At 37.3% G+C, this 24,650-nt stretch overlaps 1 protein-coding gene across 1 annotated transcript in view; it reads right to left on the reverse strand.

Annotated features, from left to right (window-relative positions):
• Positions 1-24,650, reverse strand: part of FBXO15 (F-box protein 15) — a gene marked incomplete at both ends in the record, with an annotated part of 61,416 nt that overhangs the window by 24,007 nt on the left and 12,759 nt on the right. The window contains 5 exons of the mRNA XM_081262857.1: positions 13,558-13,700; positions 14,664-14,746; positions 16,269-16,395; positions 19,919-20,128; positions 20,690-20,932. Of these exons, the coding sequence (XP_081118983.1) occupies positions 13,558-13,700; positions 14,664-14,746; positions 16,269-16,395; positions 19,919-20,128; positions 20,690-20,932 (806 nt within the window). The remainder of the gene's footprint in view (positions 1-13,557; positions 13,701-14,663; positions 14,747-16,268; positions 16,396-19,918; positions 20,129-20,689; positions 20,933-24,650) is intronic.

Below are 24,650 nucleotides of genomic sequence, written 5' to 3' on the forward strand. Positions count from 1 at the left end.
GCTCTTGTTAGTAGACTGGACACACAGCTCAGTAAAGAATCTCTGAATTTAATAATATTCTCAATATAAACTTCCAAAACAAGAGAAAGAAGACTAGGGAAAGAAAAGAACAGAATAGGTGAGAACTGTGATATATGGTATGACTACAAAAGATATAATGTACACATAATGAAAACACAAAGGAGGAAAAAAAGAAGAAATATCTGAAACAATAATGACTGAGAATTTCTACCAAATTAATGTCAGACACCAAACCACAGGAAGCCCAGAGAACAGCAGCAGGATAAATAACAAAAAAAGGAAAAAAATCAAAGATAATCTTGAAAGAAGACTGAGTAAAAGAAGATGTTGTCTATAAAGAGAAAAATTACATATGATTTTCTCTAAGAAACCATAAAAGTAAGAAGAAAGTAAGAGTAAAATATTTGGTATTATGTGTTGCAAGAAAAAAAAAGCACCAAGCTAGAATTCTCTACCCTGTGAAATTATCCTTCAAAGGTTAAATAGAATAAATAAAGACTTTCTCAGTCAAATGAAAAATCAGAGAATGTGCTGCCAGATCTGCCTGGCAAGAAATGTTCAAAGAAGTCCTTTTGAGAGAAGGAAAATGATATGGGTCAGAAACTCACATCTACATAAAGAAAAGTAGAGCACTAAAAGAGAAGTAAGTGAAGGCAAAATAAAACTTTCCACATTTCCACATTTCTCATTTGAAACTTATTTGTTCAAATACTAAAAAAAATACTATATTAAAATATGTACACAAATGTACAATATATATACACATATATACATATATGCTTATGTATATGTGGAATGAGTGACAGCAATGATACAAGAGACAAGAAGGAAAATTAGAATTATTTTGTTATTGTAAGGTTATTCGCAATGTCTATTGCAAATTCCAGGGCAACAACTAAAAATAATTTAAGAAAGAACTATAACTGATATACTAAGAAAGCAGAGAAAATAGAATCATATTAATGTTCAAATAAAACTGCAGAAGACAGAAAAAAGAAATACAAAGAACAGGGGTAACAAATAGAAAATGACAACAAATATAGCAGACATTAATCCAACTATAAAATAATCACCTTAAATATCAATGGTCTACATATACCAATAGAGACAGTGGTTGTCAAATTGGGTGAAAAAATAAAAACTCAACTATAGGTTGGCTATAAGAAAACAACATAGAGTAAAAGCAAATAAGTGGAGAAAACACACCATGCCAACACCAATCAAAAGAAAATGGAAATCGCTATATAAGTTTCAGACAGAGCAGATTTCAGAGCAAGGGGATTATCAGGTATAAAGAAGAGTACTAGGTAATGACAAAGGGATGGATACCCCAAAGAAGACATAATAATCCTTAATGTGTAGGTGCCTAACAAAAGAGCATCAAAAGACATGAGGCAAAAGCTATAGAACTGCAAAGATAAATAACTGAATCCATTATTAAAGCTGGATACTTCAACACCCCTCTCTCGGAAATGAACAGAACCAGCAGGCAGAAAAATCAATAAGGACAAAGCTGAACTCAATAACAGCATTAATCGACTAGATATAATGGACATCTATAGACTACTTCATACTATAAAGCAGAATGCACATTCTTCTCAAGCTCACATAGAACAATCACCAGGAAAGACCACATTATGGGTCATAAAACCATAAAACGCACTTTAACAAATTTACAAGACTGGAAATCATAGACTGCTAGAAAGCCACAGTGGCATTAAACTAGAAATAATAGCAGAAAGTTAGCTGCAAAATTCTCAAATACTTGGTGATTAAACAATGCACTTCTAAATAATACATATGTCAAAGAAGAAAACTCAAGAAATTTTAAAACATTACGAACTAAATGATAATGAAAATATAATTTATCAAAATGTGTGGGATGCAACAAAGTTGTGCTTAGTTGGAAATTCAAAGCACTGAATGCATATATTAGAAAAAGAAAAAAGGATCTAAAATCAATCTCAGTTTCCACACTCTAGAAAAACAGAAAAAGAAGAGCAAATTAAATCCAAACTAAGCCAGAAGAAGATAATAAAAATTAGTGCAGGAATTAGTGAAATCAACAGAGAAAAATCAATGAAACCAAAAGCTGGTCTCCTTTGAAAATTTCACTAAAATCAATAAGCTTCTAGCCAGCCAAACCAAAAAAAAAAAAAAAAAAAAAGAGAGAGAGGATGCGAATTACTAATATCACAAATGAAAAAAAAATAGATCATTAGTACAGACCCCATGGACATTAAATGGATAGTAAAGGAGAACTATGAACAAATGTGATAATTAGATGAAGTGGATCAATTCCTTAAAAGACATAATGTGACAAATTTACATAAACAGATGATCTGAACAGGCCTCTATAATGCAGCATTATCCTAATTTTGAAAACAAAGACAGTATATGCAAATAAAAATACAGACCAGTATCTCTCATGAACACAGATGACAAATTCTCAACAAAATCTATCAGCAAATAAAATTCAACTATGGAAAAAAAAAGAGGATTATACACGATAACCAAGTAGAATTCCTCCCAAGTGTGCAAGATTGGTTTAACATTTGAAACCAATTAATATTACCTGTTACTTCAATAGGCAAAAAAAGAAAAATCACACAATTATTTCAAGAGATGTGAAAAAAAGCATTTGACAAAATCCAATACCAAGTTATGATTAAAAACTCTCAGTAAACTAGGAATAGAGGGGGAAACTTCCTCTATTCAACTGATAAATATCTACAAAATAATCTACAATTAACAATTTATGATGAGAAATTTTCAACTAAAATAAGAACTGAGAAATTCAAAGCTTTCCCTCTTAAATCAGGAATAAGACCAGGGTGTTTCTTCTCATTGCTGCTTTGCAACACTGTGCTGGAAACATCTAATACAATAATAAAAGAAATAAAAGGTCACTAAAACAAGTTCCTGAGATAATCAACTTATGAAGAGAAAAGGTTTATTTTGGTTCCATGGTTGGTTGGCCCTGTTACTCTGGGCCTGTGGTAAGGCAGCACGTCATGGTAAGAGCACAGGGAGCACAACCATTCACCTCATGGTCAGGACAGAAAGAGGAACAGGCTGGGGTCTCATTAACACTCTTGAGGATCTGCCGCCAATGATCCAGAGACCTGCTGTCAGGCCGTACCTCTTGACATCTCCACCATCTCCCATTAGAGCCAAGATAGAACAAGCTTTTTAACACATGAGGCTTTGGGGGACATTCCAGATCCAAATCACAGCAGAAGGCATCCTGATCAAGAAGGAAAAATTGAAACCGTCTTTGTTAACACATGGCCCAATCATCCACAGAAAATATCCAAAGAATCTTTTTTAAAAAGTCCAAAATCCAGAACACTGACAAAACCAAATGCTGGTGAGGATGCAAGCCTGGAATATGTAATTTATTGCCTCTGGGGATACAGCTGAGTTGGACAACAGTTTGGCAATTTCTTATAAAATTAATCATACTTGTACCATATGATATAGCAATAACATTTTATGGCATTTACTCATAGGTGAAAACTTATGTCTGTACAAAACTTGCATGCACATGCTTATTGTATATTTATAATTGCCCAAACTTGGAAGCAAGATGACCTTCAGTAGATGAACATAAAAATAAACTGTGATAAATCTGGACACTGAAAAGGAATGGGCAACTGGGCATGGTGGCATACACGTATAATCCCAGTGGCTTGAGAGGTTGAGGCACGAGGATTGAGAATAAAAAGCCAGCTTCAGCAAAAGCAAGGCACTATGCAACTCTGTGAGACCCTGTCTCTAAACAAAAAATACAGAATAGGGCTGTGGCTGTGGCTCAGTGGTCAAGTGCTACCTGAGTTCATTCCCCAGTACCCAAAAAATAAAAAGGAATGGGCTATGAAGCCATAAAAAGACATTAAATGCATATTACTAACTGGAAGAAGCCAATCTGAAAGCCTATATACTATATGATTCTAACTCCATGACATTCTGGGAAAGGAAAAACTATGCAGACAATAAAAAGATCAGTGGTTTCCAAGTACTAGTGGGGGGAGAAAGGGAGGGATGGGTGAAGCAAAGATGACTTTTAAGGTTGTAAAATTACTCTGTAATACTATCACAGTGAATACATGCCATTAAAATTTGTCCAAACCCTTACAACGTATTACACCAAGAGGGAAACCTATTGTAAACTATGGCTTTTGGGTGAAAATGATGTGTCAACATATGTGATGCTAACATATGCTCTACTGTGATGGAGAACATTAAAGGTGGAGACTATTCATTTGGGGGTGACGGGTGTAAGTTCAGGAAATCTCTGTACCTTCCTCCCAATATTGCTGTGAACTTAGGTTCTAAAAAGTAAAGGGTGTTTTGTTGTTGTTGTTTTGTGTTGTTTTGTTGTAAGTCAAATGACAGGAACAGCATACTTTTTATTTAAAGTGACTTCCTTCTGCTTCTTTACTATGACTATTCCACTCAAAACTTATTAAAAAAAAAAGACTACAATATACTGTGTTTTACAAGACCTTCTTCCTTCAACTTCTGAAAACTGGTAATAATTGGCTTGATACTAAGATCAAAAAAATATACACTCCTTTATACTTTGCAATGCTGATCAAGCCCTTTGGCAAGCTCTATTTACACTTCAAAGACATGACTGGACTACTTCCTATCTTCTCTTCACTAGGCTGTACCATAATCTCATTAAAATGTTAATGGATAGTTGTGCAGAAAGGAACTAATACAACAAGCCTGAGTCTGTCTATTCTTGGAAAGATCTGCTTGCAAGGTTGGCCCTTGAAAGTCTGGGAACTTGGGAATTTAGGTGTTTTCCTATCACCATTCCCTAACCAATAAGAGTGATTCACTGTGCCTAAACTACTTGTACAACGTAATTTATACTGAACTCATTTCTTCTGGGAGTCTGGACTGTGGTAGTATTATGTAGTGAGGGCCTACAGGACCAGTCCCCGGTAAACACTCCAGGTGTGGAGTCTCTAGTGAGCTCTAATTAGATTATCTAATGGTTGACAGTACTTCACACGCATAGTCACAACTCATTCCAAGAGGATAGGCACATCTTGTATGATTCCACAGGGAAAGAATTCTTGGAAGAGTGTGCTGGCTTCCTCTAAACCTCACCCTATGCACATTTTCTCCTTGCTGAGTATCCTCTATCTATATATAAAGACCTTTAACTATAACTTTAACTTTGAATGCTGCTGGACAGTCAGCATTCAAAGCCAAGAGCCAATTTTTAGCCACTAACACATCTATATTCAAGACTTAGGAGTCCTCCTAGTGAATCACTGACCTTAGGGCCTGTCTTGGGGACTTGGTGTCAATAGTCCATTTACATTTCCAAATGAATAGAAAACAAATTGTATATAGAAAAACCCATAGGCACTTTCATAAGCTTACCTTGAGTTTTCATTTATAAATTACTTTCAGTATTTCCTTAACTGGTTATCCCTCCCTCCCTTTAGCCCCTCATAAATCCGATTCAGATAGCAAAATATTTCCTCACCTAAACCTCCTTTTAGTTTAATTTTAGTGGTAACACAAAAAGAAGCAGATTCAGGGATTTTTTTTTTCAAAAGAGATTTTACGGATCTTTTTTTAAACTCTCAACATGACATGACTTATAGTAAAACACAAAAGAAAGAAAGAAAGAAAGAAAGAAAGAAAGAAAGAAAGAAAGAAAGAAAGAAAGAAAGAAAGAAAGAAAGAAAGAAAGAAAACAAGCTAGCTTCCCATTTTCTTGGGGGAGGAGTATACCAAAGTTCTAAGGAGAAGCAATCAAACTGATGAGGAAGAAAAGACACAGATCCTGATTATTCACTCTCAAATGGAGCTGGGAGAGAGAGAAAACTTATCCCAATTCCTTGCTGAGGGAGAAAAATTCTAGAAACATGAGGGATATATTATAAAATTAAAGAATCTAGGCTCCTCCTGACTGTGCCAGAAGAGAAGAGATCAGAAAAAGCAATAAAATGAAAAGCAAAGCAGGACTTGATGTTCATTACTGGGAGCTGGGCCTGCTGGACAGTCAGCATTCAAAGCCAAGAATCATCAGCTCTACCTTGAAATGGATGAGGACAGCACCACTGAGCTCAGATACTCTGCTTGTCTGCCAAGGAGGCAATACATATCCTTGAGTATTCATGAGGATTCAGTTGGTCAAGTGATCCTCCATGTGACTCAGAAATCTAATCCTAGACACCTAAGCAACCACTTGGGGGCTTAGGTGGGTTTGGTAACACATACGGAAGAAAAAAATTCAAAGAAGCTTATAGTAAAGCATATGGAACAGAGTTAAGAAAATAGAAGGAAAGCATATTTTATTCAGAGAAAATACTATGACCAAGAAGTAGGCAACATTAAAACATTAGAACTTACTCTGAATATTCCATGGGGATCATTCTGTCTAAAAGTAAATATATCATAAATTCTTTCAATATTATTTATATCCCCTTCGTATTCAACTCTTAGAGATCCTATTAGCTAGTCTTTGGCAAATTACATAATGGATTCTATAGAACCTACAGAAATACCTACATATTCTTTAAAGGATGAAGATATGTCCAGATATACAGACATACCATGAAGCAATTAATTTAAATATTAACTGCTTTTCTGTAAGTCCAATATTTATTAGGATGTGGATAAGGGATTTATGAATATAAACTAATGTGACAAAATAATCTTGAACAGCAAAAGATGTGTAGAAGTATTTTGCTCCATTCACCTGAGTTTCTATCCTTCAATGATATCATTCTTTCTTGGTTACTGGAGTTTCAGGGTGTGTCCAGCATTTGATAAATAGTCCCCCTCTTACTATTCATTTCCAAAATTTAATCAAGACCGAGATGGTGATCACACAGGTTTCTGCTTTATAGTAATCTGTTATACGAATTTCTCTGTGTGCCATTTCACAATACAAAAAAAGCTTAATTATTTAAAAAAAGAGTATACAAGAGAATTATTAACATAATAGAGGATGGTGGTCCCCTCTGGCAGAAGGAGAGACAGATGGAGAGCAGGAAGGGACACACAAGTGACTTCAGCACTCAAAGTGATAGTTTCTTTCTTCAACTGTGTGCTGGCTCTCTGTTTTTTGTTTTTGGTTTTGGTTTTTATTGTATTTTCTCCTGTAGCCTATATACATTCCATATATAGAAAAGATATACTAACTCAAAATTGTAAAACAAATTTGCAGCCATTATTAATGCATCTTATATTTCCAAATGGATTTTAGACTCAACTTTGCAAGTTTTGTAACTTCCCACTGAGATGTTTTAAAACAACTGCAATGAATTTGTGGATGAAACTGGTATATCCACAGAATCTTTATTCGAAGATGAAATACTAGAAATGGCCCTATAAGATGACCAGATGCAGGCCCTGTTTATAAATTTCGTCCTATTTAAAGTATTCTCTTTTGCACTACAGCATGACCCTGGAAACTGGACACATGTTGGTCTGAACACAAATGGTTACTTTATCCCTACTGGCAGCAACTCCTGGGTGTCTGTCCTTAGAGCCCCCCAGGAATTCCTAACTCCATGCTCCTGGCATGCACCTGTGCCTGTGCATCCCCTGCATTCCACAACTGTTGGTTAACAAATGAATCAAATAAGTCGGCCTCAACCTGTTGACTTCCCACCACTCCAAAGAGCCTGACTCCTTAGTCAGGCCGGATTCTTCATGTTTCACTGAGGATTAGAGATCACAGAGCAACCTGAATTCTGGAGACATGATGATAGAATTTATCCTTGATAGGAAGAGAGTGTTTTTTAAAAATAGGGGCAAAGTGTTGTCATCCCCAACTGCAATGACATAGTTGGAATTTACTAAATATACCACAAGAGAGTCTCTCAAACACTGTAGAGGACATTCTATTTGTACTTTCAAAAATGTCAGAGACACTCTGATGGCAACAGCACCCTCTGCTGACTCTTCATAGAACCACATGAAAAAGAAATGCATTTGAGTCAGCCTGGGAAGTCATCTGATTATGTAAAGACTTCTTTTGAAAAAAAAACAGACAAAAAAAAAGACAAAAATAGGGTAATTCCCATCTCAGTGTCCAGGTCTCCTTCTTTAAAAACTTAACCTCTTATAAGCTATAACAATCACATAATGATTGAAGGGTGTTACTAGAATTAACACAGAGCTGTGCTGAATGTAAATGCAACAGCTCAGCACATAGGGGCCAAGCCTTGACCACAGTACAATGCCAGCACACTGCACAGCTAATCACACACACACACACACACACACACACACACACACACACGAGAATATGTACTCTAAAAGCATCTCATTCACAGGAGTTTGTAGAGCCAGGTGTTAAGACTCTCAGCTCTGGAGTCCTGTGGGCCTGAGCAAGGACTGGTCCTGGAATTAGAGAAGTGACCTATGCCATTAGCTGTGCGCTCCTTGTCAATGACACAGGAGAGGTGAGAGGACCTGTCTCACAGGCTTTCAATGAAGACTCAGCTAAATAATTAGTGTAGATATAAAACTTATGCAGAAACCTATAATGAGGGCTCATAAATGTGTCCTAGCACTCTCATCTCTATCATTAAGGGTATCTTGTAGATACAAGGAATACAATGTAAAATCTGATCAATATTATACTCTATTTGTTTAGAGGAAGGAAAGGCACAGCCCTGTTCCCTGTATTCCTGGGTACTCCCAAGTCAGACCTGGCACCTAAGAGACCTAATCCCTAAAGAGTAGTGGTCAGGCTAACTCCACATATATACATATATGTATATATGCATACAACACAAATATAGCAAAAATGTTATAAATTGGTAAATTCTGCATAAAAGCTATACAGGAGTTCTCTGTATTTGTACAGTGTGAAAATATTTCAAAGTAAAATTTTTTAAAGTATACAATAGTATATAAAAAGTATCTTAGTAGGAATTTTTATAGATGGCTTGGTAATTTGAAATATTCATGCCTTATAAACCATGTCAGATCAGAAAAAATGTTTATTGTCTACCTCACAGTGAGAGCATGAGGTGGACAAACAGTAGTTGTATCAGATGCTGAAGAAATTTTATTTTGGAGCAAAGTACCCTACTATAGGTACAGAGATACAAAGCCGTCTGCTAAGACATACGTTTATGGAACTTCTTCCCTCCAGAGAGAGATGTACACATAGAAGTACTTAAAAAGGAGGGTTCTGACTCTTCCTCCGGATTCTAAGAGAAAAGGAAATGAGATAATAAGAGGCAGAACTGCAGTAGCATCTCTGGAACTAAGAGATGACCTCAGAACCAGGCTGAACCAGTATTTGGGGGCCTCCTGGACTGTGAGAGGTGGAATGAGGGCAGGATTTCATTTTCCTCCATGGAGGCTTAACCACTAGCGACTTCCCTCACTTTGGTCAAACAAGGAGGCCACTAGGCTACAGATACTGATTCTGCCATGCTAGAAGACAGTCCTGAACAAAACAGACACACACACACTACTTCATGGAGCTCACTTTTATAAACTAACTAATAAACTAAATACAATTAAATAATATAATAGATATCCTGGTGTGGCCTCACAGGAAAGCCTCACTGTGAGGCTGTGCAGAGGGCTAGGACAGCAGCACTGCAGGCGGGGAAGCGGGAAAAGTACCCAAGCACACAGCAGGCCTGGAATGGCCAAGGAACAGGGAGGAAGCCAGAATGGCTGGTGCAGATTGAAGAGAGCAGGCAGAAGATGGAAGGCAATAGGCAATAAGGCCAGAGGGGGACCATGGGAACACTGAGACCAGGAAGAGGATGCAGAGTGAGAGCCCCACAGGCCACTATAATAATGATCACAAAGTTCAGAGGGCAAGGAGAGTTCTGGGGAACAGCTGTGGCAGAAACCACTCCAACTATTTCATCCCCTACTGTGGGTACTAGGTCTCATTCATCCATCACCCAGCCAATTTCTCGCCATGATAAAACCATGAAAGGCTAGCAAGTGTTTCGCAACTCAAACTCAGTCAAGGCTGGGGGAAAGGGACACCTAAGGACACAAGTATGGGCTCCTCAGAGAGCAGTCTAAGTTCTCTGCCAACACAAGCATCAAAGGCACTGGCATTTGAACCTGGGTTGTTATATGGCATGTCAGCAAGACCCTTAACAGTGCATACCTAGATTCCAAGGATCAGATTTTATCTGCAGGGCCACAAAGGACAGAATGACTGCAACCAAAGAAAGAATTTCCACAACTTTGCAAAATGGGTGGGCTGTTCACAGGCAGGGCACCTGACCAAAAGGCTGCCAATGCCTATAACCACCATCTGAAGTGGAGGCCACAGGGCCCAAGTAAGTCCAGGAGAGGCCAGCTCAAGAGCACCTTTCACTGCCTGCCTACCTCAGAGAGCCCAAGACTCTGGGTACAGCAGGAAAAAAACGAGGAAAAACATAAAAACCTGAAAATGAAACAACCTGAACAGTCAATTCAGAATGCTAGGGGGAAAAAAGTCAAAATACACCTACAGAAAACACACACTACTTCATGGAGTTCACTTTTCTAAACTAACTAATAAACTAAATACAATATTAGGAAATTATACAAATACCAAATCTGATTCCAAAGGAGAAAGTCTGATTATTACTGAATCAGTAATAGAAGAAAAAAAATGAAAACTGTACATTGTACCATCTGTGAGTGAGAATGAAAAGACACTAAAATCCAAGTAACTAAAACCAGTGGCTTAAATATAAATATGACAAGAGGAGCTCATTGTAGGGATTCTAGAATATTTAGTATTAGAAATTCATTAGTGAAATTTACTATGTTAATAGTTCAAAGGAGAATAAAAGTCATATGATCATCCATAGTTGTCCAAAGTTATTTAACAATTACTCCTCATTTAAAAAATAATAAAAATCCAACTAATCTAGGAATAGAAAGAATTATCTTCAACCTATAACAATACATAACAAAAACCTTCAGTACCAGCATTCCCTGAAGGAGACTGGAGGATCCCAGTTCCTTCTTTCCCTCTCTTTTTACCTCCCAACCATAAGGTGAGCAGTTATGCACCATGTGTTCCTGCCATGATGTGCTCCTTACTAAAGACCCAGAACATTATGGCCAATTGACCGTTGCCTGGAACCTCTAAAATCATAAACCAAAATAAATATCTTCTCCTAATAAGTTGGTTATATCAGGTATATGTTATAAATGATCGTAACCTAAAACATGAATGAAAATGAAAATAAAATAAATCAGAATTTATGGGACCCCACTAAAGCAGTACTAGGTAGAATACACTATGTCTCTTCATTATCAAAGTTCCTGAAGCAATGACTTCAGTTTTCCTATTTAAAAAGCTAAAAAAGGAAAAGCAAATTACAAACCTGAAGAAGTGGAAAGAATAAAAATCTGCATACAAATCAATGAAACACAAAAGAATATCAAAGAGAGGCCAATTAAACCAAAAGGTGGTTCTCATAAGATCATTAAAATTGACAAGTTTCTAGCCACACTAACCAGAAAAAAAGAAAAGACACAAACTAGTTATCAGGAATCAGGGGGCATCACTACAGATCCTACAAATATTAAAAAATAATAATAAGGGACTATGAACAACTTTATTCTAACAAATTCAACAAGTGAGATAAATGAACAAGTTCCTTGAAAGACACAAATTATCAAAGCTCACACATGAAGAAATAGATAACATAAATATCCCTGTAGATATCAAAAAAATCAAAACTACAGTTAAAATTATTCCCTCAAGGAAAGCTGCAGGCTTTGATAGATTCATAAGATTCTATGTAAAATTCTCCAAAACTCCAAGAAAAAGGAAGACTTCCCAACTGATTCTACAAGACCATCTGTGACCTGAGGCCAAAACTACACAGATATTACAAAACAACTAAAAGACAAAATGGAAGAAAAGATACAAAGATTAAATAGTCACTAAAAATCTTAATGACAAATGTACAAAATTAGTATGAAGAAGATGCTAAAACACTCCTAAAAGACATATAAGTATTTTTAACAAATTGAAGGGCATTCCACATTCTTGGGTGGAACTATTCAACAACAAAAATGTCAAAGCATCTCATGTTAATATATTCATAATTACAATAAAATGCCAAAAAGCAAAGGAAAATATAGAAATCTTGAATCAAAAGGCAAGGAGGGCTCGAAGACTAATGGAGAAGCCAGGTGTAATGCAGCACACCTGAATCCCAGTGACTCAGGATGCTGAGGCAGGAGGACCATAAGTTAGAGGACAACCTCAACAACTTAGTGAGACTCTATCTCAAAATAAGAAATTAAAAGAATGTGGGATATATCTCAGTGGTAAAGTATCTCTGAAGGAAAGGGAAAGGGAAGAAAGGGAAAGGAAAGGAAGACAGACAGGCAGCAGACTAATGGAGGTGAATCCAAAGAACACAGAGCAGACCCCAATGACCAAACTGGCAACAATTTTAGCTTCAAAAAGAATAACATCTATAACTTTTTATAAATTATTGGATAAATAGACTTACCCAAGAATCCAGAGAGACACTAAACATGAAAAAATAAAGGAAGAAAAGAGAAAGAAGTATGAAAAACAGTTCCACTATAGGAGGTAACTACACATCATTTTCTTAATCTGAAAGTTGACACTTAAAATGAAAAGAATTAAGCATCTACCTGCCTTCACCCAAGTGATAAAACAAAGTACCTTTTAAAATCTCAGCTAGAAAATATAGAAATAATGACATAATTAGAAATCCAGCATTTTCTAAATTCAAAAAAAAATTAGGCAAGGATCATTAATGGATGTCAAGTTCATTAGGTAAAAAGCTTTTGAGGAACAGTGTATCTGGTAAAGAATGGCTTTATAATGAGAGCTCTAGTGGTCAGTTTAACCAAAAGAAATTCAGCAATACTAACAGTGAGATGACCCGACATTATACGCCTCTTAATATGATGCAAAATGAAGGAGATATAATTTCCCATATAAAAAATTCTTATCAAAAATATTAAACTCAATTATATACAAGTATTTACATCAAATTCCATGTGTACAGTATACAAAAGAATGAAAAATCGGAATACAGATATTCTCTTTTCTTTTGCTTAGCTCAAGTTCCCTCCTCCATCCCTGGATCTCCCTGGCCTCTTCTCAGCTTTGGCAAGTGGGACAACACTTAACTCAGCACACATAAGAGAAGGCTAGCCTCTCTTTGTTCTCATCCTGGACAGGTACTACATCAGCTCTGTTGGAACACTGACCAAATCCTCAAAGAAAGAAGGGAAAAGGGTGGGGGGGAGTGCAAAACAATAAAAAAAATATAAGCAAAGAAAATGAGACCACATCCAGAAAGTAGAAAGTGATGGTGGTGAAAGAGTCAAAGCCAGATGCAAAAGAGATTCACATTCACAAAGCCAAGGAATCTCACAAGTCCAGAGTGAGATGGGGTCAGGGAACATAACTGTGCCAATGGATTACAAAATGACCAGTTAGGAAAATGATTCTTAGCCCCAGAAATTAGTTCCATATTCTCTACACCTTTTACTTTCATGGAACAAAAATTAAATTAACTTCACCTTTCTTGGTGAAGAGATTGCGAAATGTACCACACAGGTAGAAAACTCCACCGCCGTGCATGTCAACATGGAGTTGGTAGCCATGCAACCCGTACTCTGGACTGTCATCCAAAAAGGGACTGTGAAGAGGCAGCTCATAGGGCCTGAAAAGAAAAACAAAACACACGTAAATCTGTCAACACCAGAGATGAAATACTTGGGTTGAAATTACTTCTAAAACAATTAGCATTCATTCAAAGCACTATCTTTTACCAATGAGACACTATAGAGACACCAATAATCTTCAATACCATAAACCCAAAAGAACTGTTTCATATTCCTCTCACCAATTTCTATAAAAACAGGCACATTTATGAGTGCCAAAGGTACCCATAGGACCACCATGATGAAGGTATTTCTGAGATGGATCCCAACATCAGTTCTACAAAGGTAGAACTGCCTTCAGTGTTCTCAGTAACCAGAAACTGGGGTACTCAGCAAGGAAATGCATCAAACAGCAGACCTACAGTTTAGGGACTCAGGCAAAACTGAAGCCAAGATGATCAAAGTTTTGCTCTATAAGAAAAACCTTACTATAAGGTAACACTCAAAAGCACCCAGGAGCTTTTCAGACAATAAAAAATAAAAATAAATGAGTAAGGGAGTGTATTAGTCCAAAGAGGAAGGTTAAGAGCTACAGGGAAATGGAAAGCATGTTCCCCAATAAAGGACATTCAAATGCATTAAAAGATACCCCAAACAAAATAAATCTGCAGACCAAATTCATCCAGAGGGCCCTTAATGTGCGTGTCTTGCAAAATATGAAAATTCACAGAAGTGCAAGAAACTGAGGGATCAGCTGGCAGCATCTTGTAGTAGTGAAGCATTCCTATGTCCATGAATAATGTTATATTAGGTACAAAATCCTTAACTAGGGATACATAAAGCAAATATGTACTCATTAATAATCCAACTATGTGAGCAACAGCTAAAGCACTTATGCCTGTTGGCTTGTGTCTACCGATTAGAAGAATATCTTTGTAGCTATTGTCAAATATTAAGATGGCATCAACTTCTAACCATTTATATTGATGGTATAAAAATTCAATTCACCCATAGATACATACACAGAGGCTGAGCCTAATGTGCTCCTCTCCACAAGGTGATGAAAATGAAGATTTGCCATGACAAAAGCCAGTTCTTCCTCCTTCTGAAAAGTTAATTAAAAAGAATACATTTTTCAACTGAAATATTTTAATATTTCACAAGGTCGTTGTGAAGATCACAGCACATTCATCTTGCAGATAGATGTGGCTTCTAATAACTAGAAGATCACCATGGCACAAATACGTTATTACTGCTAATATATTATTACTATCTAATAAGACTTATGTGTCACACTGACAGCAGGACCACAATTCATCCAAATAGGCAGAGCACGCAGTACCAAAGAATTAACATCCTAGGACTCGGGAAACATCAAGATACTCTATTATATATGATGATTGCAAATTATAAATATATATATATATATATTTGTGATTGCAAATATGTATAAATGTATATGCATACACACACACACACACACACACACACACATCCATGCATATGGTCAATTCAGGGCTGTTTCGAACTCTTGTCCAATATAAAGACAATGCTGGTAAGACTTTCACAAGTACCAGATTAATTCAACAAATACTGAACATTACTGGCATAATGTTCCTCTCTCAAGAAAGTACTTGATTTAGCAAATGCAGTGAGAGTGATCAGATTCAGCTTTTTCTCATGCCCATTAGGCTGAACAGAAAATGTGACTATTTGGGACTCATCCATCTCTCTTCAGATTCATGGTTGATGCTGACTGGTGTAGACACTCACAAACAGTAAACCTTCAAATACCAGGCAGAAGACAAGCCGATCAACCACAGTCTTCTTAACTCTATAGGCCAACACAGATGGATGGTCAAGTCATAAAATGTAAAATAAAAAAACCCTTGCCTCACCCACAAGTTATCTTCAAAGAGAAGGGGACAGAGGAAAAGAAAAATGGACAGCCATAGGAGATTGAAAAAAGAAAAGAGTGCCACAAGATGATGCTCTATGAAAATGGAGACCTTGATTGTGTCTCATCAGTGTACACTGATGCACACTGCTATTCTCAAAATAAAGTCTGTTAACTCCCTTAAAACATCCACAGGCCAAAGACTTAAATTTGTATACACAGAGGTATATTCTGCCAGAAAATAACCCCAGAGGAGGAGCAAGCAACCAGCCTGACTTGGCACAACAAGAAACCTATGTAAAAGGAAAGGACAACTTCTCAAACACTTGATCCTGAAAAGCAAATTATATCCCATGCTACATCACAGCATCAGAAGCATGCTTGGAACACTACCATGGTGAATGACCAAGAGGCTTTGGCAGACAAGGACATGAAAGAAACAGAGGAAGAAACACGGATTGATTGGAAGGGGGAAAGGAGAAGCCCCATGACATTAAAAGAACAACGTTAACAAAAACAGAAAAGGAGGAAGAAGTGGTTTGTCAACTGTGACAGCAGAACAGTAGAGCTGCTTCAATAAAAGAGAAGATCATTTAGCCAGAAAAATGAGGCTGGTAAGATGCAACTGCTGAAAAGTCAAGGAGTTTACATATGACTTTATACCTAATGGTGAGTGAACATGGGGCTGTGACAGGGAAATGATTCAGGATACACAAGGAATACATCTTACCTTCCATAGCCCCACCAGGAGACCAGGGTGTAGGCAAAAGATCTGAACAAGTCTGTCGCAACCGATCATGGTAGATTCCGTTAAGTGACTCAAGTCATACTTTGCAATTAAAGAATGCCATCGAGGTCTTTGAAAACCCATGCCAAAGAAAAAAAAGAGATGTGAGCTTTCCTATCTGTATCACTGTTACTACTCAGTGTATCTAAAAATGCTTTTGAAGAGCAATTTATACATACTTATTTACTCAAACTAAGTGGCACAATCAATCATGACGTGGGGACACAAAAGACTTGCATAAATAAAACGCAAAATGGATACATTTGAGCTTTTCACCATACTATGTTTTCCCCACTCCCTTGCTCTATCAACTCAATGACCCAGCCAGAGGGGCACTGAAGAATTAGCATGGTAAAGCAGTGGCAGAACTCTCTTCTATTCTCATACCCCCACCCCCACCCGATGCCAAAACCCAGAAAAAACATGACAATCAAAAGTCAATTCTCAATATGTAATTCTAATCTAGTGAGTGAAATAGTGCATAAGCAAAGGTAAGATACTTTAAGTTACACAAAAACAGGTAATCTCAGTAGGATATCTGAACACAAAAGTCTCTTTCAAATTTATCTTCAGGGAAACTAAGAGAGTGAAAACTGAAACATTAGAAAATAAATTTAAACCAAAATCATGATTGTTATCATAAAGGAGATAACCTGAGAACTCAGTGTCTAAGAGTAAATACTCAGAGGTGTAAGAAAAGACAAGTCTGTGTCTCATCACAAGACTTAAAGTCATCTAGTGAAACCTTCTAGAGCACTATAAACGGTAGACATGAATGTCTGTCATTCTCAGGAACCTAAAGATAATTCAGGGAATTATAAGAAAGATGAGATCTCATTGGTCAATTAACAGAGCACAGCCTTAGAACAAAGTCCCGAAGGAGTTGGGGCTCCAGAGCATTCCAGAGTCTGCCCCCAGCACCTAGCACACAGAAGTCAATAAGTATGCAAATGTTCATTAGGTAAAAGAATTTTTTAAAAGGTCAGCTAATAGCACTGTTTCATAGCAGAGGATGCACTATAAGGCACTAGAGGCAAACCCACAGCTCCCATACCAGGGAATTGAGCCCTTCAAGAAAACTTTTTGTGCTGAGAACCACTGGAAAAGAAGAGGTGGTCAGTGAGCATATGTGTGATTCAAAAACTAAAAATACATTCAGTATATGCAGATTATTCCTGAAGGAGGATGATTTCTGATTTAATTGTGGATTCAGGGAAACCTGAGGTGAACCCTTAGCTCCCACTGCCAGTGACTCTTCCTCCTCAACCACAGCAGACAATTTCTTGTGTATGAGATCACCAGCCTCCTCAGAAGGGAGGTTGAAAAAATAAATGAGAAAATACCATGAGAGCATAGTGCACATGGCGGGTACTTAATAAACGGCAGTCACTGCCACTTCCATGATTAAAATGGAGAGGAGGTGAGGTGGGGTGTGAAAATCCCTCTTCTCTCCCTCTCCAATGGGCCCAAAGGTTAAAAAAAAAAATACACCAGATTCTGTGGATGTGCTGAGTTCTCATTTGCCTCGGCCTTACAAGCCACTGACATACACTGGCAAGGAAGCCAACTGAGATTCAATTAGAAAGCAATGAATTATAGGGAAATCCAATTCGCAAATTACATCAACAGTACTTTCACTGTCTCTGAAAAAATTCTCATTGAAGAAACAAAAAACAAAAACAAATAAAAGTCATAAAGTATCTTCTTGGAGACAAGGATCTGTGCTGCCGCATGATGACAGCACTGGTTCACAAACTTACAATGAAAGAGCAATCAAAACCAATGCCATGGTTGATCAGAGGCCAGCTAAAGTCCATGGAGTGTTAATGGAAATAAATTACATAAAATATATTTCCTCAATAAATTCCAGCATTGCTCACTGTATATCATCCAGTATTCCTGACCTTGATGTCAAGTTTTAGGAATATACTGTTTTCAACTGAGTGTTACAATTCCACCTGACCCATTTAGTCTTTTGTGTTCATTTTAATTAATGTTAACAGTTTTGTCCTAATACTTGTAAACAGTATTTCATGATATGCCAAGTAGCATGTTGTTCAGTCAAATAAGAACAGAATCTGTGGGCTCAGCCTCCAAACACTATTTCATAATGTGTAAAACCTAAATATTGTATTAGAATAATCTGGTACCCATCATGATACCATATGCAATTTCAGAAAGTTATTCAAATAAAAAAACTATTTAAAAGATAACTGTGTTTCCAAAATGTTTTCAGTAATACAATCAGAAAAAATAATTCATATGTTTTTCACTGTGGCATCAAGGGCATTTTCAAAATACAAAACCTGGACTTACATCAGTGAGAAGTCTGAATGTCCTCATATTCACAGCATAGGGAGAACTAAGTGATCACAACAGGACCACAGAGAAGCCAGACACAAGATCCACCTCCAGGGAAAAGGTAAAGAGCACTGATCCTCCTGGGGACAGCTAGCCCTAATGTCAGGCACCTGAACACCTTTCACCAAGGACAAAGAGAGACCCATGGGTGAATCTGCAGCATGCAAGAATAGCAAGAAAAGGGGTATGGGAAGTGTTGCTGAAAAGTCCAAGGACATCGTAACAGTGAAAGAGGAGGGAGGGAGAGCAGGACATAAATTCTGCAGAAGGTAGATAGACTATGTTAGCTTGCTCAGGAAATGGGGATGCTACATGCCATAGTCCAACTTTCAAGAGAAAATAACTGATAATGAGAAAAATGGCATGAGAGATTTCCTGGGTAAAGTAAACATCAGCCTTCTAATGAGTATGGACTCAGTATAAAGCCACCTAACAATAGGAAAAGAGTGAGTGTTCAGTAAGCACTAGCACTGGGATACACACACCTTTGATATTGCATTTTAAATTGATAAGAGTCTGATCTTCACAGTAGTCCCCCCACACTAAATACTACACAGGCACCATCCCATTTACAGATGTGACAGTGGAAGCATGCAAAAAGTTACGTACACAAGGTCACACATGTATTAAGTTCAAAAGAAAGACAAGCAAAATAAAGAATGGGATAGACAGCAGAATACATCAGTCACTAGAAAGGCAATTTGTAAATCAATGGAAATGTAACTGATGTGACACAGCAATCTGTATACGGGGTAAAAATGGGAGTTCATAACCCACTTGAATCAATCTGTGAAATATGGTATATTAAGAACTATGTAATGTTTTGAACAACCAACAATAAAATAAAATAAAATAAAAGAATTATATGCATGACTTCATACTTCAACTATGATTGGTATAATCATTTACTAAAGAAAAATGTAATCATTTTATAGATCTTTCTGTTAAAAACTTCAAAAGGTTAGCCATCAATTATCCAAGAAACTTTGCTAACTAGAACATCATTTCACATTGTTACATATAACCAATACATGAGGAACTTAAATTCAGACCTGATTTAAGTATGACAAAGACATTTTTTTCCTATTCCATGGTGATGCAAAATGGCAGAAAAGTCTAGGGTACAATCAAATTAAAATACATTAGCAATATTTTTGAATTACCAAAGTAATGCCAACTAATATTTATGTACAAGATGCTATCACTTGAGAGTTCTGCAAATTAATACTTACCCATTTTTGGCAGGAGGTTTATGCCGGTCCATAAAAACTGGCGTCACACCACACAAATCCAAGGTTGTTAATGTTGCTAAACATGGCCAGTTTTTGCCATACCACACAACAGTAACTGATGTATCATTTAAAGAAAGATCAACATGCTGCATGATATATTCTTTTCCACTTTTTTCTCTCAATACAATTGCCCAACCTAAACCTGATATCCTGCAGAAAGAAAAAAAAAACCTAAAAATGTTTACCTCATTCTAGAAAATAAATGCTAAAGGCAATTTCATACATTATCTTGAAAGCATCTATTTCCGTGAAAGCAAAAATCAACATTCTCGGAACACGCACAACATAATTTTTGTTTCACTAGAAGTTCCTTTGTTATACTTTTTCTCCTCTCTTAAAACTGACTGAACATCTATGATGTTCCAGCAACTGACAACAGACGTTAAGTACAACAAAGATTCCGCCCAGAAGGAAGAACATCTTGAACACCTTTGCTTTACTAGAGCAGATCATTAGGTTATTTCTGCTTTTCATAAAAATAGAAAAACTTTAGGCCACACATATGGAATAGGAATACACTGCATATTATATAGATGCAGAAAAACAAAAAATTATCAGCGATAGTTCCCCACACCTAAACTACACATCTGCCCTATGCACAGGACACTAAGAGCTGAGGCCACCAGTCTTCTCTAAAGTGGTTATAAATTGAAAGGTGCCACAGTCTGTCCAGGAGCCTCAGAGGTCCCTGCTCAAGGACACACTGCATACCTAAGGGCCTCTTTGGTTTTCACAGGAAGGCCTGTGTAGGGGCTGACAGGTTGGAGAACCTGGGCCAGTGCTGTCTTCACAGATGTGATCTGTTTTGCAATATATTCTTTCTTCCAATAGCCAGCTTCTTTATCCTCAACTGACAGTCCACTCACAGACACAGTTGTCTCCTCCACTGAGTTAACTTTCCAATTGGATCTTTTAGGTGAAAACACAGTTGAATAGATTCTGAGCCAAATAAAACTGGGGAAAAAAGAGAAAATACATAAACTAAGAGACATTGCCATACACCTGTATTATGCATCTCATTAAATTAGAGATACATAACAGTTCAATTCCATGAATAAATAAAGCTGAACATTTACAACTGTTCATATGTTAAAGTGAACTGCAGTTTGAAATGCAGTGCTTTAGATTCACTAACCCCAAAAACATATAAAAAATGGAAAAGTCTGTTTCTGAGGATAAAGCATAAAGTAAGCAATCTCATGTTATTTAGGATAATCCAAACCACTGCCTTGCTAACTGAATAGGAGTTCTATTCTAGAAAAATAAGAAGCCTATGTAGTACAAGTCTTATTTTTTTTTACACATGCATGCTTTTAAAAAGATCAAAAAGGATACACACACACAGAAATATCAACAGGGAAGAACTGAATTATGCATTTCTTTTGCTTCCTATTTTTTAACTTTTCAACAGTAACATGCATTGCTTTCTCAAAGATAAAAATGTGAATGTTATTGATAACACTAACAACAACTGTTAAGTTTTTTGGAGCAAATACTATATGTCAAGCATTTTTTAAGCACTTTATACACATTAACTCATTGAGTCCTCACAACAAACCCAGGAGGCAGCTCCCCACTGTAGAGATGATGCAGCTGAAGCCCCGATGCAAAGTGCTCTGGATCAGGTTGGTACACCCCAGGACACTATGGAACTGGGATTTGAACCCATGCAGGCTGGACTGGAGCTCTCATACCCATATGCTTCACTCTGTCTCCAATAACTGAATAAACTAAACAAGGTTGTAATACAAATTCCCTTCAGATACAAAGTCTGTGTTCCTTCTGCTCACTGTTTCTAAGAGGCCAGTAAGAAACCCCACGTGCAGTAGTACTCAGTCAGTAGTGGGCTTAAGGTTGGACCACAGGTCTCCTGTCTCTGAGCTAATACTCTCCATCCTAGAAATATCAACTAGGGAAAACTGAAGCAGGGGTTAAAATCAATTTCCTAATCTGAAAGATAAGCTTCCCATAACTAAAATTTAATTATTTGCTATTTACATCCCTACATTTCTATTTAGAGAAGTATGGAATAAAATGATAAATGGCCAAGAAGCCTCCCAGAAGAGGTTGCTGCTGAGCTAGAGATACCACAGGTACCTCATTCACTCCAAAAGGAACGGATCACTTCTCACAAAAGGACTTCAGAGAACCTCTCCAGAATTCAGACATTTGCATGGACTTCCCAACAAATTCACACATAATCACAGGCCTAGTGACATCCCTTTCTGGTATGGTTTTCTAAAGTCATTTCTTTCACCCTACAAAATCATCACATGCAAGGTAGTTGTACAAAAGCATTTACGTTTTTGGTTCAGAAATTTCTAAACTTTCATATGTGAGCCAACAGATGTAAAGTAATGATTAATTAAACATATCTAGGTAAATAAAAACTGTTTTACCAAAATCTCTCAAATACATACTTTTAAAAAAACTCCTCCCTGTGCATAAAGCTTACTTGTGTTTTCCTCAGATTTACTTAAAATCTCATTCTACTTAAGTGTTCCTTTCTTTTAGCAAGATCTTTATGGAACTTCAAATTTTGCGGGAGGCAGGGGGGATCCCCGAGCTATCATAGCATCTTCACTCAGCCTTGAGACAAGAAGGTTTTGATCTGGCATTGCAGTGTGGCTCCTTCCACTTCGTGCGATGCATGGGATCACTGCCTTCCCTGGGCTAGGAAGTCTGCTTTCTTCTAGCTCCGGACTTGGGCATAACCCATTGGGCTTGGACAGCCTACCCCATGTCTTATTTGGTGCAGAATATTCTATGGAAAAGCCTTTGTGTATCCCCCATATTAAAAAAAAATGCAGGCTCACACACTCTCTTTTGCCAGTGTGAGGTCAAAGATCCATCCTGCCCCAGCTTTATAAAAAATTACTTCCGTAATTTTAAAAACTGTCAAACATATGACATCAAGTCATTTCAGAACCTAGTCACGTGGTCTTTTCGCCACCAGCCTACACTACACAGAGGAACCCCAGAGGAACTCCATTTCCACCACCCATGCAGGACGTGGGTGGGATAAATTTCTCCCATCAGCACTACCAAACCACTGCCAATGCTACTGGTACATGGTCTAGTCCTCACAAACCACAAGAGCAAGCACTGCTGTGGAGAAGGGGTCAGATCAGCAGCCCCACACACACTCCGCAGCAGTGACTACACCATGGTGCAATGCTGAGCTGCATACACACACACTGGCACGTTCAATTAACAAGTGATGCCTACACAAAAATGTTTTATATTATGGAATCAAAATATTAAATCAGATTGTTCTTGATTATTTAATAAAAATGTTAAGGTTAAGACCCTTTTAATACTATCATTAAATATAATGAGAACTCTCCAGCATACTACAGTTTTGGACACTAGATTACTATTTCCTTGAGAAATTCCTCACTGCATTATGCTTTAGTAAATTCTATCATCTCTTTTTAGGTTGTTAAGAAAAAGAAACATAAAAATTGCTCTCCATTCACTCTACAACTTCTGTCAAGAACATGATTCATAATTTCACTCACTGATGTGTGTGTTGAAACAGACAGACAGACATAGTTCTCCCATATAGGAGACATCTTTTTAAATTGAAAAATAAGTAAAATCAATGCTTCCCAACCAGAGAATAATATACGTGTTCTCCTGAGTATAATAACAGTTGAGGGCAGCCTTAATGGAGTCTAAGAGCTTATTTTGAGTTCCTTAAGTAACTGACAAACATATGACATCAAGTCATTTCAGAACCTAATTTTCAGCAGTATAAGCTAAAGAAATGTTAAAAATACAAATTCCAGAGCACTGAATTACAGTCATCGGAAATGCAGATTAGAAATCCAAGGTTTTTTTCAAGACTTCCCAGCTGGTTCTGATTCAGGTTTCTATTGACTAGCATATAAGAACCAACATACCATATAACATTTCTTGCCTGCCACATTCCAAGATTAAATTATATTATAGACCTTCTTTTGTCGTTCTATTAAACAAAACTACCATTAAAACCTGCATTTGCTGGGCAGTGATAATGGACAAATTATATTATTATACTGTATGCATGTACAAATTGAAACAATAAATCCCATCATTATGTATAACTATAATACACCAATAAAATGTGGAAAGAGGGAAAAAAGCAAAAAATAAATAAGTAAAATCTGGATTCCCTTGATGTTTTCCCTCATGACACATGGATTCTATGTAGAATTAGTATCTGTGTGATCTTTTGATATGAATGAGAGAAGGGCCTAGAAGACCAAAATACTCAGTTGTGGGCACACAATGCTCACCGGATGTCAGGAGGTCCCATAATCTCCCCACACAAGATAAATTCTGTGGTGTGGGCAAAGCTGAGTGTCAAAACAGTGGAGAGATTTTTCTTTATTCATAGACACCCTGGGAGCTCAGGCAAGGGTGACTCCCTGCTTCAAAGGCAACAGCTCCAGAAGATGCTGTGGGCCTCCCCTTCCCTCCTTCACTCTCCCCACAGAGTGAATTTACTTGATTGGCAAGTTTGGGGGGAGGAGCTACATCTATTTAACTTGGTTCCTGGTGCTTGTTCCTCTAGGCTCTGCCTGCCTGCCTGCCAGAAGAAAGCATGTCATCTGGTCTGCAAACCACGGCCAGGGACAATGGGGAAGTCTCTGTGGTGCTGCTTGAGAATGTGGATGTGTCTGTCTAG

Source organism: Spermophilus citellus (assembly GCF_964194105.1).
Source record: "Spermophilus citellus genome assembly, chromosome: 12".
NCBI lineage: Eukaryota > Metazoa > Chordata > Mammalia > Rodentia > Sciuridae > Spermophilus > Spermophilus citellus.